General features: G+C 40.3%; 1 protein-coding gene across 37 annotated transcripts in view; it reads right to left on the bottom strand.

Annotated features, from left to right (window-relative positions):
* The window catches only part of LOC121709859 (cell wall protein IFF6-like), a 63,529-nt gene that overhangs the window by 29,342 nt on the left and 16,329 nt on the right, over nt 1–17,858 (bottom strand). For 22 of the 37 annotated variants that reach the window (XM_042093526.1, XM_042093525.1, XM_042093538.1 and 19 more), the window contains 8 exons: nt 15,111–15,191; nt 14,931–15,011; nt 14,739–14,819; nt 9,417–9,497; nt 9,237–9,317; nt 9,045–9,125; nt 3,718–3,798; nt 3,538–3,618 (listed from right to left, as the gene is read on the bottom strand). In XM_042093526.1, coding sequence (XP_041949460.1) covers nt 3,538–3,618; nt 3,718–3,798; nt 9,045–9,125; nt 9,237–9,317; nt 9,417–9,497; nt 14,739–14,819; nt 14,931–15,011; nt 15,111–15,191 — 648 coding nt within the window. Of the gene's footprint in view, nt 1–3,537; nt 3,619–3,717; nt 3,799–3,909; nt 3,994–4,075; nt 4,175–4,260; nt 4,334–9,044; nt 9,126–9,236; nt 9,318–9,416; nt 9,498–9,602; nt 9,687–9,768; nt 9,868–9,953; nt 10,116–14,738; nt 14,820–14,930; nt 15,012–15,110; nt 15,192–15,296; nt 15,381–15,462; nt 15,562–15,647; nt 15,810–17,858 lie in introns of those variants that run through there. The other 15 variants (XM_042093529.1, XM_042093536.1, XM_042093533.1 and 12 more) reach the window with 15 other exon arrangements.

The raw sequence follows: 17,858 nt of genomic DNA on the forward strand, positions 1-17,858 counted from the left end.
TTGAAAATCGGTAGAAAATTGAGCAAGTTATGGTTGTTTAAAAAGTATGCACCATTGAAACACAATGTTAGGCCTATGAGTGAGCCTCCAGGTGCGGACGTCAACCTCTATTGGCCAGCAGCGCGGACGAGACATCTAGCCTGTATTATGTATATCTATGGTTCAACAGACCTCTGAAGTTCGCCTATAAAAATAGTAGGGGTTAAGTCATTGAGAGACCTCAGACCAGCCTCAGACGAGTCCAGGAAGTGACGTCAATTCCAGAAATAAGTACATCATTTACTTTACTCTTTATGGAGAATACAGCAGGAAAACACATATTTTCTTTTACAGTTTATATAGAAAATAGTCATATTAGGTAGAAGCGTTTTATTATTATTCATAATTCACATTTATTTATTAAATAACCGATCGCGACTGACTGTCCATGTGATCTGCCAGAGTCAGCTGGGAGGAGCTCGTGACTCACGCATAGGGACTCACGGCAGATATTTTGGTTTATGGCTATGGTTTAAGTGTCCTTCCTATTCATTAACATGAACATGATGACTGACGAAATAAATGACTATGATGTTTAATAAACCTTTGTAGGCATACATTTAACAAGTTATCATTATATCACATCAATTAAGTGTTTTCTGTAGGCTAGGCTTGATTGTAATTTTTTGCACATTCCAACATAAGGAAGCAGCATGAGGAAACTTGTCTTTTTTCTGCCTTATGTTCTAACTAATTTTACGAGTCTGCAGTATCACCGAGTACAGCTGATACAAGAGGGTCTGGCGTCTCTTTGTTATGATGCACTTCCTGCGACGGTCACCCGTCTCTAAATAACTTAACTCCCTCTAAAGGAACCAAAGCTGCCATCTTTGCCCATATAAGGAGATCCGGGTGTTAATTAAAGCTAACTACCTATGGCCAGTTTTATTGCAAGTTAGCTCTGGGTCGTCTTACCAAACGCACCAAAGATCACAGTATCCACTAGAAGGCAGAGGACAAAAGTGTGTAGAGCAAAACATCTGCATTTCCGATTTCTTCATCATCAACATTACCAATTCATGCTAACGTATTTTGGTTGAATGCCAGAGACTATTTCTGGTTACTAGCTGCTACCTACACACTGGTGAATAAACTTAAAGAAAGAATCCCAACTCCTTTGTGTCCTATGTGGTTGAACTTCCATAGGCTACAAATATAAAACTGTTTAAAGGCAAACAGCCTTACAGCCTGGATGAAGGCTGTTTGCCAAAATGTCAATTATAATCTACAGTGAGCAGCCACTCAGTCCTTACTTCGATAACTTTGTGGCCAGGATCTCTACTCTAAGCTAGTCAGCCCCCTCCCCCCTTTCAGTAATTGTGTCAAATTCAACACACTGAAAGACCAGGCTGCATGAAACTTAGTGGGCAGGTAGCCCAGCCTGCTTTCATTTATTTTACCGCTACATAGAAACCATCTCTAACCAGGGCACATTTCCAAGATTGGTTGGCTAGTTATGTGGAACGAGGGAGAGAATATCATTGCAGTACTGAATAATTGGAGCCCAGATGCAATTTTGTCATTTTCTAAATTTCTGATCCTCTGAAGAAAAACAGTTCCAAGATCCAATTTAATTTGTCAAGGCGGAAAAAATGAAATTGGATATTTGAATCCATTTCTGTTTTTCCAAATGTCCGTTTGTGTTTAGAAAATCTAACTGATAAGCGTTACACGGACCCAATATCCACCAATTGTATAATTAACTGGACCAACTTCCCTTTTAGTTAGGCTAACACATTACAAAATTAAACGTAAATGTAACAGGAAAGTTAATGAGGTCTTCTATTCAGCTTTACCGCCAAATCAGACAAGACAATCACAACTCCCACTTTCAAAAAAAAACAAAAACAAACAGGAAAGACAATATTGGATTAAAAAGTCTGGTCTTTATTGCTTTCAATATGAAAATGATGAGTAGTTCCATCAGGCATAGCATTCCGAATGGTCACATCAGGAATGGGTTAGGCAGAATCATGGGAGTCTACAGGGATTGGTAAAAAAAGACAAGTTACATTTTACTTACATTTCAGAACTCCTTACCATATGCCATTGCTTCAATCTGGGACTGGTCAACTAGACATTTGTTATGACTATTGGTTGATCTAAGAATGCTACAGCCTGAAATATGAACCAGGCCAGCCCACAATGTTCCATTTCAGCTCCAAAAAGGTTCAAACCAAAATCATTCCTTGTACAGCAGTAGTTGGGCTAACAAACTGCACAAGTTGTTATATAGCCTGCCATCTACAATTCACAGGAGACAAATACAAGATGACTGGGGGAGCTCCATCAGCCAGAGGTTAAGTCTGAGCAGTTTGTTAGGGAGCAGAGTATGCAGCACAGTAGGAGACAGGGATAATAAAGTATTAAAATAATAATTGGTGAGCAAGTTTACAAATGCTATTGCGCTCCAACATGGGGTTGATAACCACCAGAGGTTTGTGACACTACTGGCACTGATTATTATATAAGAGACCTGCTGGGCTAAGATATGAACCATACAACCAAGCCAGCCCACAGTGCCCAGTTTCTGCACCATTGCTCTAAAATCAGTCAACCAAAGGGACTCCTTCCTTGTGTGGTACAGAGCACTAGTGGGGCTAATGAACTGAATTCACACATCTACAATCCACAAGTCTCAGAAGACCAGCGCTAAAGAAGCTAGAGATTGTCATGATGGATGGGGAGAAATTCCACAAATCTAAATCAGATACTAATGTACTGTAGAGCATCATGTCTTGGTCAAGTTTCAAATCCCAGATGTATCAATAAAATTGAAATCTCACAGAAACATGTCAAAAAGCCAAATCAGCAAATACCAGTAACCGTGGTCCCATCTTGGGCAGCAGTAGTCTCATTATGCAGGTTCAGTACAGTAGTTAACACAAAAGCATCCTCACTTGCACCATCTTGGGATACCACATGAGAAAACAAGGAGAAAGTCATGGAGGATCCAGTTAGTTTCAGAACCAAACCGAGTCATAAACAGATTATTCCCAACTGCAGTTGTAAGCAGGACAGGGACACACTGCCCTTCAACAGCCAGCGAGCCTTACCAGTTCCTACAGTGTGGTCTGAGGTGGTCTGGTTTTGGACATTTGGTGTCGGCATGGTAACCTCAGCATCTTCACTTGGACCATCCTGGGACCCTACACAAAAACAGCCGGCTCATTTTAGACCATAGTATAATTTGGGAATGATGTAGGTGGTGGCATAATTTAAAGTGACCCCAATGGTTTTCCCTAATAGAAGTTTGTTCAGGCTACGTTAGCAACTACCCCCGTAGGATTTGATTGCCAGTAACAGTTACTCCACCTGCAGCATATGACGTAGTCTGGTTTTGGGAATTTGGGGCTTCAGTTACCAGGTCATCTTCACTTGCTCCATCTTTGTATTTCACAAAATAAATTTATGTCAGTGGGGCTGTGTATGGAATGGTATATAGTGAAGTACATAAATCATATTCAAATGAAGCCACAAATGACCCAATGTCCTTACCAGCATTTCCAGTTTGGGCAGCTGTTGTCTGGTTTTGGGAATTTGGGCCTTCAGTTACCACGTCATCTTCACTTACTCCATCTTTGTATTTCACAAAATAAATTTATGTCAGTGGGGCTGTGTATGGAATGGTATATAGTGAAGTACATAAATCATATTCAAATGACCCAATGTCCTTACCAGCATTTCCAGTTTGGGCAGCTGTTGTCTGGTTTTGGGAATTTGGGCCTTCAGTTACCACGTCATCTTCACTTGCTCCATCTTTGTATTTCACAAAATAAATGCATTTCAGTTGGGTGATGGGATTGGTATAGGTATATGGTCACGTATAACAAATATAAAATGAAGGCAAAAATAACCCATTATCCTTACCAGTAACTTCAGTTTGTGCAGCATCTGTCTGATTCTGGGGATTAGGTGCTGGAGTGGCTGATTGAACATCTTCACTTGCACCACCTGGGGATTCCATTCAAGTTTAGACATTTGAGTTCAACACAACCAGCTTGTAAGACTATAGGAGCACTACAGAAATACTCACCATTATCTCCGGTTTGGGTCTGGTTGTTGGGATTTGGTGTTGTAACATCAACCACATGGGCACCTTTCTCCACAACATTCCTCTTTGGAAGACAGAAGACTGCTCAGATGAGCAAAAGAAATCATGATTTAAGTGGGATTTAAAAGACACAATACAACTGCCAAAAGATACTTAACACCACTCACCATTACTAACAGTAGCAATGAGAAACCACACAGCGACAACTTTTGCCAGTACTGCCATGTTGGATCACTAAACAACAATGGAAAGGATGATTTCAAGCTGGCATTATGGAGGCTTATAAAGGCAGGACGCCCTCATGCTCAATTCAGTGATAATTAGAATCAAATGAGTTCCAGGTGTGCATTGTTTAGTGATGCGTGCCAGTGTCTCTGGGGTGTGGCCAGACATTAATAGACCTATGAAGTTCACCTACAAAAAAGCTACCATCTTTGCCCAAATAAGGAGATCCGGTATCTTGAGATTTTTTTCTATAGGAAAATAACATGGGGATTTTGAATAATCGCACCTGTTAAACTCTCACAGGGACGAAGAAATTGGAAATGCAGACGTTTTGCTCTACACAGTTTTGTCGCAGGTGCTAAACATCTTGCACTAACTTAGGGTGTTTTCACATAGGCCATTTATCGACCTACACAGAGCACGCATTCTTGAACCAGTGGCGTTCCGAATTCTTTAAACCTTGGTGCTATCTAGTGGTATCTTGTGCGGTCCAGAACTGGTGCTATCTAGTGAACCAACCAGTTTTGAACCGCACCAAGGGTGTGTCATCAACAATGGGTATTGCATGCAAAACAAAAGTTAATGAGATGCATAAACGGGAGAATGATATGAACAGTTGTCCCCTAAAAATGGCAGAAATTAGCTAGATAGATAGATTGATAGATACTGGTGTGGTGATTTTGTTTCATATATAAAAAATATGAAATATGTAATATATATACATTTTTAATGAATTCTGATCTGAAGTTATTGCAAAGATCCTCTAACTGTCAGTCAACATGTCAGCCAATCAAACTTTCTAATTCAGTGCAGGCCCCCTCACATTATGCACAAAAAAGTCGTCAATCTGAGTTCGTTTAGAAGGCTGAAAGGGACCAAGTGTGAAAACACTCTTATGGCGGAGTCTCTAACGGCATCACCGTCGGCCATCTTGTCACAGGCAAGCTATCTGGTGGGCTCTGTGGTACCTGATGTAAGGTGATTGATCTGCACAAACACAAATACTCTTATCTCGCTGAAATCTTGACGGATTTACAAACGGTTTGGTTTCTTGCAAACATTATTAACGTAGCTATACTCTGGATACTTGAACATGTTGAAGTTTTTATTATTATTTATAAGTATGCAGTGTCATAACTACATCTCTGACGTTTATAACAAACCAAACCGTTTGAAAATCGGTAGAAAATTGAGCAAGTTATGGTTGTTTAAAAAGTATGCACCATTGAAACACAATGTTAGGCCTATGAGTGAGCGAGCTGACTGTGGCAAGTTGGCCTCCAGGTGCGGACGTCAACCTCTATTGGCCAGCAGCGCGGACGAGACATCTAGCCTGTATTATGTATATCTATGGTTCAACAGACCTCTGAAGTTCGCCTATAAAAACAGTAGGGGTTAAGTCATTGAGAGACCTCAGACCAGCCTCAGACGAGTCCAGGAAGTGACGTCAATTCCAGAAATAAGTACATCATTTACTTTACTCTTTATGGAGAATACAGCAGGAAAACACATATTTTCTTTTACAGTTTATATAGAAAATAGTCATATTAGGTAGAAGCGTTTTATTATTATTCATAATTCACATTTATTTATTAAATAACCGATCGCGACTGACTGTCCATGTGATCTGCCAGAGTCAGCTGGGAGGAGCTCGTGACTCACGCATAGGGACTCACGGCAGATATTTTGGTTTATGGCTATGGTTTAAGTGTCCTTCCTATTCATTAACATGAACATGATGACTGACGAAATAAATGACTATGATGTTTAATAAACCTTTGTAGGCATACATTTAACAAGTTATCATTATATCACATCAATTAAGTGTTTTCTGTAGGCTAGGCTTGATTGTAATTTTTTGCACATTCCAACATAAGGAAGCAGCATGAGGAAACTTGTCTTTTTTCTGCCTTATGTTCTAACTAATTTTACGAGTCTGCAGTATCACCGAGTACAGCTGATACAAGAGGGTCTGGCGTCTCTTTGTTATGATGCACTTCCTGCGACGGTCACCCGTCTCTAAATAACTTAACTCCCTCTAAAGGAACCAAAGCTGCCATCTTTGCCCATATAAGGAGATCCGGGTGTTAATTAAAGCTAACTACCTATGGCCAGTTTTATTGCAAGTTAGCTCTGGGTCGTCTTACCAAACGCACCAAAGATCACAGTATCCACTAGAAGGCAGAGGACAAAAGTGTGTAGAGCAAAACATCTGCATTTCCGATTTCTTCATCATCAACATTACCAATTCATGCTAACGTATTTTGGTTGAATGCCAGAGACTATTTCTGGTTACTAGCTGCTACCTACACACTGGTGAATAAACTTAAAGAAAGAATCCTAACTCCTTTGTGTCCTATGTGGTTGAACTTCCATAGGCTACAAATATAAAACTGTTTAAAGGCAAACAGCCTTACAGCCTGGATGAAGGCTGTTTGCCAAAATGTCAATTATAATCTACAGTGAGCAGCCACTCAGTCCTTACTTCGATAACTTTGTGGCCAGGATCTCTACTCTAAGCTAGTCAGCCCCCTCCCCCCTTTCAGTAATTGTGTCAAATTCAACACACTGAAAGACCAGGCTGCATGAAACTTAGTGGGCAGGTAGCCCAGCCTGCTTTCATTTATTTTACCGCTACATAGAAACCATCTCTAACCAGGGCACATTTCCAAGATTGGTTGGCTAGTTATGTGGAACGAGGGAGAGAATATCATTGCAGTACTGAATAATTGGAGCCCAGATGCAATTTTGTCATTTTCTAAATTTCTGATCCTCTGAATAAAAACAGAAAAACAGTTCCAAGATCCAATTTAATTTGTCAAGGCGGAAAAAATGAAATTGGATATTTGAATCCATTTCTGTTTTTCCAAATGTCCGTTTGTGTTTAGAAAATCTAACTGATAAGCGTTACACGGACCCAATATCCACCAATTGTATAATTAACTGGACCAACTTCCCTTTTAGTTAGGCTAACACATTACAAAATTAAACGTAAATGTAACAGGAAAGTTAATGAGGTCTTCTATTCAGCTTTACCGCCAAATCAGACAAGACAATCACAACTCCCACTTTCAAAAAAAAACAAAAACAAACAGGAAAGACAATATTGGATTAAAAAGTCTGGTCTTTATTGCTTTCAATATGAAAATGATGAGTAGTTCCATCAGGCATAGCATTCCGAATGGTCACATCAGGAATGGGTTAGGCAGAATCATGGGAGTCTACAGGGATTGGTAAAAAAAGACAAGTTACATTTTACTTACATTTCAGAACTCCTTACCATATGCCATTGCTTCAATCTGGGACTGGTCAACTAGACATTTGTTATGACTATTGGTTGATCTAAGAATGCTACAGCCTGAAATATGAACCAGGCCAGCCCACAATGTTCCATTTCAGCTCCAAAAAGGTTCAAACCAAAATCATTCCTTGTACAGCAGTAGTTGGGCTAACAAACTGCACAAGTTGTTATATAGCCTGCCATCTACAATTCACAGGAGACAAATACAAGATGACTGGGGGAGCTCCATCAGCCAGAGGTTAAGTCTGAGCAGTTTGTTAGGGAGCAGAGTATGCAGCACAGTAGGAGACAGGGATAATAAAGTATTAAAATAATAATTGGTGAGCAAGTTTACAAATGCTATTGCGCTCCAACATGGGGTTGATAACCACCAGAGGTTTGTGACACTACTGGCACTGATTATTATATAAGAGACCTGCTGGGCTAAGATATGAACCATACAACCAAGCCAGCCCACAGTGCCCAGTTTCTGCACCATTGCTCTAAAATCAGTCAACCAAAGGGACTCCTTCCTTGTGTGGTACAGAGCACTAGTGGGGCTAATGAACTGAATTCACACATCTACAATCCACAAGTCTCAGAAGACCAGCGCTAAAGAAGCTAGAGATTGTCATGATGGATGGGGAGAAATTCCACAAATCTAAATCAGATACTAATGTACTGTAGAGCATCATGTCTTGGTCAAGTTTCAAATCCCAGATGTATCAATAAAATTGAAATCTCACAGAAACATGTCAAAAAGCCAAATCAGCAAATACCAGTAACCGTGGTCCCATCTTGGGCAGCAGTAGTCTCATTATGCAGGTTCAGTACAGTAGTTAACACAAAAGCATCCTCACTTGCACCATCTTGGGATACCACATGAGAAAACAAGGAGAAAGTCATGGAGGATCCAGTTAGTTTCAGAACCAAACCGAGTCATAAACAGATTATTCCCAACTGCAGTTGTAAGCAGGACAGGGACACACTGCCCTTCAACAGCCAGCGAGCCTTACCAGTTCCTACAGTGTGGTCTGAGGTGGTCTGGTTTTGGACATTTGGTGTCGGCATGGTAACCTCAGCATCTTCACTTGGACCATCCTGGGACCCTACACAAAAACAGCCGGCTCATTTTAGACCATAGTATAATTTGGGAATGATGTAGGTGGTGGCATCATTGGGGTCACTTTAAATTGTTTTCCCTAATAGAAGTTTGTTCAGGCTATGTTAGCAACTACCCCCGTAGGATTTGATTGCCAGTAACAGTTACTCCACCTGCAGCATATGACGTAGTCTGGTTTTGGGAATTTGGGGCTTCAGTTACCAGGTCATCTTCACTTGCTCCATCTTTGTATTTCACAAAATAAATTTATGTCAGTGGGGCTGTGTATGGAATGGTATATAGTGAAGTACATAAATCATATTCAAATGACCCAATGTCCTTACCAGCATTTCCAGTTTGGGCAGCTGTTGTCTGGTTTTGGGAATTTGGGCCTTCAGTTACCACGTCATCTTCACTTACTCCATCTTTGTATTTCACAAAATAAATTTATGTCAGTGGGGCTGTGTATGGAATGGTATATAGTGAAGTACATAAATCATATTCAAATGAAGCCACAAATGACCCAATGTCCTTACCAGCATTTCCAGTTTGGGCAGCTGTTGTCTGGTTTTGGGAATTTGGGCCTTCAGTTACCACGTCATCTTCACTTACTCCATCTTTGTATTTCACAAAATAAATTTATGTCAGTGGGGCTGTGTATGGAATGGTATATAGTGAAGTACATAAATCATATTCAAATGACCCAATGTCCTTACCAGCATTTCCAGTTTGGGCAGCTGTTGTCTGGTTTTGGGAATTTGGGCCTTCAGTTACCACGTCATCTTCACTTGCTCCATCTTTGTATTTCACAAAATAAATGCATTTCAGTTGGGTGATGGGATTGGTATATGGTCACGTATAACAAATATAAAATGAAGGCAAAAATAAGCCATTATCCTTACCAGTAACTTCAGTTTGTGCAGCATCTGTCTGATTCTGGGGATTAGGTGCTGGAGTGGCTGATTGAACATCTTCACTTGCACCACCTGGGGATTCCATTCAAGTTTAGACATTTGAGTTCAACACAACCAGCTTGTAAGACTATAGGAGCACTACAGAAATACTCACCATTATCTCCGGTTTGGGTCTGGTTGTTGGGATTTGGTGTTGTAACATCAACCACATGGGCACCTTTCTCCACAACATCCCTCTTTGGAAGACAGAAGACTGCTCAGATGAGCAAAAGAAATCATGATTTAAGTGGGATTTAAAAGACACAATACAACTGCCAAAAGATACTTAACACCACTCACCATTACTAACAGTAGCAATGAGAAACCACACAGCGACAACTTTTGCCAGTACTGCCATGTTGGATCACTAAACAACAATGGAAAGGATGATTTCAAGCTGGCATTATGGAGGCTTATAAAGGCAGGACGCCCTCATGCTCAATTCAGTGATAATTAGAATCAAATGAGTTCCAGGTGTGCATTGTTTAGTGATGCGTGCCAGTGTCTCTGGGGTGTGGCCAGACATTAATAGACCTATGAAGTTCACCTACAAAAAAGCTACCATCTTTGCCCAAATAAGGAGATCCGGTATCTTGAGATTTTTTTCTATAGGAAAATAACATGGGGATTTTGAATAATCGCACCTGTTAAACTCTCACAGGGACGAAGAAATTGGAAATGCAGACGTTTTGCTCTACACAGTTTTGTCGCAGGTGCTAAACATCTTGCACTAACTTAGGGTGTTTTCACATAGGCCATTTATCGACCTACACAGAGCACGCATTCTTGAACCAGTGGCGTTCCGAATTCTTTAAACCTTGGTGCTATCTAGTGGTATCTTGTGCGGTCCAGAACTGGTGCTATCTAGTGAACCAACCAGTTTTGAACCGCACCAAGGGTGTGTCATCAACAATGGGTATTGCATGCAAAACAAAAGTTAATGAGATGCATAAACGGGAGAATGATATGAACAGTTGTCCCCTAAAAATGGCAGAAATTAGCTAGATAGATAGATTGATAGATACTGGTGTGGTGATTTTGTTTCATATAAAAAAAATATGAAATATGTAATATATATACATTTTTAATGAATTCTGATCTGGAGTTATTGCAAAGATCCTCTAACTGTCAGTCAACATGTCAGCCAATCAAACTTTCTAATTCAGTGCAGGCCCCCTCACATTATGCACAAAAAAGTCGTCAATCTGAGTTCGTTTAGAAGGCTGAAAGGGACCAAGTGTGAAAACACTCTTATGGCGGAGTCTCTAACGGCATCACCGTCGGCCATCTTGTCACAGGCAAGCTATCTGGTGGGCTCTGTGGTACCTGATGTAAGGTGATTGATCTGCACAAACACAAATACTCTTATCTCGCTGAAATCTTGACGGATTTACAAACGGTTTGGTTTCTTGCAAACATTATTAACGTAGCTATACTCTGGATACTTGAACATGTTGAAGTTTTTATTATTATTTATAAGTATGCAGTGTCATAACTACATCTCTGACGTTTATAACAAACCAAACCGTTTGAAAATCGGTAGAAAATTGAGCAAGTTATGGTTGTTTAAAAAGTATGCACCATTGAAACACAATGTTAGGCCTATGAGTGAGCGAGCTGACTGTGGCAAGTTGGCCTCCAGGTGCGGACGTCAACCTCTATTGGCCAGCAGCGCGGACGAGACATCTAGCCTGTATTATGTATATCTATGGTTCAACAGACCTCTGAAGTTCGCCTATAAAAACAGTAGGGGTTAAGTCATTGAGAGACCTCAGACCAGCCTCAGACGAGTCCAGGAAGTGACGTCAATTCCAGAAATAAGTACATCATTTACTTTACTCTTTATGGAGAATACAGCAGGAAAACACATATTTTCTTTTACAGTTTATATAGAAAATAGTCATATTAGGTAGAAGCGTTTTATTATTATTCATAATTCACATTTATTTATTAAATAACCGATCGCGACTGACTGTCCATGTGATCTGCCAGAGTCAGCTGGGAGGAGCTCGTGACTCACGCATAGGGACTCACGGCAGATATTTTGGTTTATGGCTATGGTTTAAGTGTCCTTCCTATTCATTAACATGAACATGATGACTGACGAAATAAATGACTATGATGTTTAATAAACCTTTGTAGGCATACATTTAACAAGTTATCATTATATCACATCAATTAAGTGTTTTCTGTAGGCTAGGCTTGATTGTAATTTTTTGCACATTCCAACATAAGGAAGCAGCATGAGGAAACTTGTCTTTTTTCTGCCTTATGTTCTAACTAATTTTACGAGTCTGCAGTATCACCGAGTACAGCTGATACAAGAGGGTCTGGCGTCTCTTTGTTATGATGCACTTCCTGCGACGGTCACCCGTCTCTAAATAACTTAACTCCCTCTAAAGGAACCAAAGCTGCCATCTTTGCCCATATAAGGAGATCCGGGTGTTAATTAAAGCTAACTACCTATGGCCAGTTTTATTGCAAGTTAGCTCTGGGTCGTCTTACCAAACGCACCAAAGATCACAGTATCCACTAGAAGGCAGAGGACAAAAGTGTGTAGAGCAAAACATCTGCATTTCCGATTTCTTCATCATCAACATTACCAATTCATGCTAACGTATTTTGGTTGAATGCCAGAGACTATTTCTGGTTACTAGCTGCTACCTACACACTGGTGAATAAACTTAAAGAAAGAATCCTAACTCCTTTGTGTCCTATGTGGTTGAACTTCCATAGGCTACAAATATAAAACTGTTTAAAGGCAAACAGCCTTACAGCCTGGATGAAGGCTGTTTGCCAAAATGTCAATTATAATCTACAGTGAGCAGCCACTCAGTCCTTACTTCGATAACTTTGTGGCCAGGATCTCTACTCTAAGCTAGTCAGCCCCCTCCCCCCTTTCAGTAATTGTGTCAAATTCAACACACTGAAAGACCAGGCTGCATGAAACTTAGTGGGCAGGTAGCCCAGCCTGCTTTCATTTATTTTACCGCTACATAGAAACCATCTCTAACCAGGGCACATTTCCAAGATTGGTTGGCTAGTTATGTGGAACGAGGGAGAGAATATCATTGCAGTACTGAATAATTGGAGCCCAGATGCAATTTTGTCATTTTCTAAATTTCTGATCCTCTGAAGAAAAACAGAAAAACAGTTCCAAGATCCAATTTAATTTGTCAAGGCGGAAAAAATGAAATTGGATATTTGAATCCATTTCTGTTTTTCCAAATGTCCGTTTGTGTTTAGAAAATCTAACTGATAAGCGTTACACGGACCCAATATCCACCAATTGTATAATTAACTGGACCAACTTCCCTTTTAGTTAGGCTAACACATTACAAAATTAAACGTAAATGTAACAGGAAAGTTAATGAGGTCTTCTATTCAGCTTTACCGCCAAATCAGACAAGACAATCACAACTCCCACTTTCAAAAAAAAAACAAAAACAAACAGGAAAGACAATATTGGATTAAAAAGTCTGGTCTTTATTGCTTTCAATATGAAAATGATGAGTAGTTCCATCAGGCATAGCATTCCGAATGGTCACATCAGGAATGGGTTAGGCAGAATCATGGGAGTCTACAGGGATTGGTAAAAAAAGACAAGTTACATTTTACTTACATTTCAGAACTCCTTACCATATGCCATTGCTTCAATCTGGGACTGGTCAACTAGACATTTGTTATGACTATTGGTTGATCTAAGAATGCTACAGCCTGAAATATGAACCAGGCCAGCCCACAATGTTCCATTTCAGCTCCAAAAAGGTTCAAACCAAAATCATTCCTTGTACAGCAGTAGTTGGGCTAACAAACTGCACAAGTTGTTATATAGCCTGCCATCTACAATTCACAGGAGACAAATACAAGATGACTGGGGGAGCTCCATCAGCCAGAGGTTAAGTCTGAGCAGTTTGTTAGGGAGCAGAGTATGCAGCACAGTAGGAGACAGGGATAATAAAGTATTAAAATAATAATTGGTGAGCAAGTTTACAAATGCTATTGCGCTCCAACATGGGGTTGATAACCACCAGAGGTTTGTGACACTACTGGCACTGATTATTATATAAGAGACCTGCTGGGCTAAGATATGAACCATACAACCAAGCCAGCCCACAGTGCCCAGTTTCTGCACCATTGCTCTAAAATCAGTCAACCAAAGGGACTCCTTCCTTGTGTGGTACAGAGCACTAGTGGGGCTAATGAACTGAATTCACACATCTACAATCCACAAGTCTCAGAAGACCAGCGCTAAAGAAGCTAGAGATTGTCATGATGGATGGGGAGAAATTCCACAAATCTAAATCAGATACTAATGTACTGTAGAGCATCATGTCTTGGTCAAGTTTCAAATCCCAGATGTATCAATAAAATTGAAATCTCACAGAAACATGTCAAAAAGCCAAATCAGCAAATACCAGTAACCGTGGTCCCATCTTGGGCAGCAGTAGTCTCATTATGCAGGTTCAGTACAGTAGTTAACACAAAAGCATCCTCACTTGCACCATCTTGGGATACCACATGAGAAAACAAGGAGAAAGTCATGGAGGATCCAGTTAGTTTCAGAACCAAACCGAGTCATAAACAGATTATTCCCAACTGCAGTTGTAAGCAGGACAGGGACACACTGCCCTTCAACAGCCAGCGAGCCTTACCAGTTCCTACAGTGTGGTCTGAGGTGGTCTGGTTTTGGACATTTGGTGTCGGCATGGTAACCTCAGCATCTTCACTTGGACCATCCTGGGACCCTACACAAAAACAGCCGGCTCATTTTAGACCATAGTATAATTTGGGAATGATGTAGGTGGTGGCATAATTTAAAGTGACCCCAATGGTTTTCCCTAATAGAAGTTTGTTCAGGCTATGTTAGCAACTACCCCCGTAGGATTTGATTGCCAGTAACAGTTACTCCACCTGCAGCATATGACGTAGTCTGGTTTTGGGAATTTGGGGCTTCAGTTACCAGGTCATCTTCACTTGCTCCATCTTTGTATTTCACAAAATAAATTTATGTCAGTGGGGCTGTGTATGGAATGGTATATAGTGAAGTACATAAATCATATTCAAATGACCCAATGTCCTTACCAGCATTTCCAGTTTGGGCAGCTGTTGTCTGGTTTTGGGAATTTGGGCCTTCAGTTACCACGTCATCTTCACTTACTCCATCTTTGTATTTCACAAAATAAATTTATGTCAGTGGGGCTGTGTATGGAATGGTATATAGTGAAGTACATAAATCATATTCAAATGAAGCCACAAATGACCCAATGTCCTTACCAGCATTTCCAGTTTGGGCAGCTGTTGTCTGGTTTTGGGAATTTGGGCCTTCAGTTACCACGTCATCTTCACTTACTCCATCTTTGTATTTCACAAAATAAATTTATGTCAGTGGGGCTGTGTATGGAATGGTATATAGTGAAGTACATAAATCATATTCAAATGACCCAATGTCCTTACCAGCATTTCCAGTTTGGGCAGCTGTTGTCTGGTTTTGGGAATTTGGGCCTTCAGTTACCACGTCATCTTCACTTGCTCCATCTTTGTATTTCACAAAATAAATGCATTTCAGTTGGGTGATGGGATTGGTATATGGTCACGTATAACAAATATAAAATGAAGGCAAAAATAAGCCATTATCCTTACCAGTAACTTCAGTTTGTGCAGCATCTGTCTGATTCTGGGGATTAGGTGCTGGAGTGGCTGATTGAACATCTTCACTTGCACCACCTGGGGATTCCATTCAAGTTTAGACATTTGAGTTCAACACAACCAGCTTGTAAGACTATAGGAGCACTACAGAAATACTCACCATTATCTCCGGTTTGGGTCTGGTTGTTGGGATTTGGTGTTGTAACATCAACCACATGGGCACCTTTCTCCACAACATCCCTCTTTGGAAGACAGAAGACTGCTCAGATGAGCAAAAGAAATCATGATTTAAGTGGGATTTAAAAGACACAATACAACTGCCAAAAGATACTTAACACCACTCACCATTACTAACAGTAGCAATGAGAAACCACACAGCGACAACTTTTGCCAGTACTGCCATGTTGGATCACTAAACAACAATGGAAAGGATGATTTCAAGCTGGCATTATGGAGGCTTATAAAGGCAGGACGCCCTCATGCTCAATTCAGTGATAATTAGAATCAAATGAGTTCCAGGTGTGCATTGTTTAGTGATGCGTGCCAGTGTCTCTGGGGTGTGGCCAGACATTAATAGACCTATGAAGTTCACCTACAAAAAAGCTACCATCTTTGCCCAAATAAGGAGATCCGGTATCTTGAGATTTTTTTCTATAGGAAAATAACATGGGGATTTTGAATAATCGCACCTGTTAAACTCTCACAGGGACGAAGAAATTGGAAATGCAGACGTTTTGCTCTACACAGTTTTGTCGCAGGTGCTAAACATCTTGCACTAACTTAGGGTGTTTTCACATAGGCCATTTATCGACCTACACAGAGCACGCATTCTTGAACCAGTGGCGTTCCGAATTCTTTAAACCTTGGTGCTATCTAGTGGTATCTTGTGCGGTCCAGAACTGGTGCTATCTAGTGAACCAACCAGTTTTGAACCGCACCAAGGGTGTGTCATCAACAATGGGTATTGCATGCAAAACAAAAGTTAATGAGATGCATAAACGGGAGAATGATATGAACAGTTGTCCCCTAAAAATGGCAGAAATTAGCTAGATAGATAGATTGATAGATACTGGTGTGGTGATTTTGTTTCATATATAAAAAATATGAAATATGTAATATATATATACATTTTTAATGAATTCTGATCTGAAGTTATTGCAAAGATCCTCTAACTGTCAGTCAACATGTCAGCCAATCAAACTTTCTAATTCAGTGCAGGCCCCCTCACATTATGCACAAAAAAGTCGTCAATCTGAGTTCGTTTAGAAGGCTGAAAGGGACCAAGTGTGAAAACACTCTTATGGCGGAGTCTCTAACGGCATCACCGTCGGCCATCTTGTCACAGGCAAGCTATCTGGTGGGCTCTGTGGTACCTGATGTAAGGTGATTGATCTGCACAAACACAAATACTCTTATCTCGCTGAAATCTTGACAGATTTACAAACGGTTTGGTTTCTTACAAACATTATTAACGTAGCTATAATCTGGATACTTGAACATGTTGAAGTTTTTATTATTATTTATAAGTATGCAGTGTCATAACTACATCTCTGACGTTTATAACAAACCAAACCGTTTGAAAATCGGTAGAAAATTGAGCAAGTTATGGTTGTTTAAAAAGTATGCACCATTGAAACACAATGTTAGGCCTATGAGTGAGCCTCCAGGTGCGGACGTCAACCTCTATTGGCCAGCAGCGCGGACGAGACATCTAGCCTGTATTATGTATATCTATGGTTCAACAGACCTCTGAAGTTCGCCTATAAAAACAGTAGGGGTTAAGTCATTGAGAGACCTCAGACCAGCCTCAGACGAGTCCAGGAAGTGACGTCAATTCCAGAAATAAGTACATCATTTACTTTACTCTTTATGGAGAATACAGCAGGAAAACACATATTTTCTTTTACAGTTTATATAGAAAATAGTCATATTAGGTAGAAGCGTTTTATTATTATTCATAATTCACATTTATTTATTAAATAACCGATCGCGACTGACTGTCCATGTGATCTGCCAGAGTCAGCTGGGAGGAGCTCGTGACTCACGCATAGGGACTCACGGCAGATATTTTGGTTTATGGCTATGGTTTAAGTGTCCTTCCTATTCATTAACATGAACATGATGACTGACGAAATAAATGACTATGATGTTTAATAAACCTTTGTAGGCATACATTTAACAAGTTATCATTATATCACATCAATTAAGTGTTTTCTGTAGGCTAGGCTTGATTGTAATTTTTTGCACATTCCAACATAAGGAAGCAGCATGAGGAAACTTGTCTTTTTTCTGCCTTATGTTCTAACTAATTTTACGAGTCTGCAGTATCACCGAGTACAGCTGATACAAGAGGGTCTGGCGTCTCTTTGTTATGATGCACTTCCTGCGACGGTCACCCGTCTCTAAATAACTTAACTCCCTCTAAAGGAACCAAAGCTGCCATCTTTGCCCATATAAGGAGATCCGGGTGTTAATTAAAGCTAACTACCTATGGCCAGTTTTATTGCAAGTTAGCTCTGGGTCGTCTTACCAAACGCACCAAAGATCACAGTATCC

Source organism: Alosa sapidissima, chromosome 5, assembly GCF_018492685.1.
Source record: "Alosa sapidissima isolate fAloSap1 chromosome 5, fAloSap1.pri, whole genome shotgun sequence".
In the NCBI taxonomy this organism is placed as follows: domain Eukaryota; kingdom Metazoa; phylum Chordata; class Actinopteri; order Clupeiformes; family Clupeidae; genus Alosa; species Alosa sapidissima.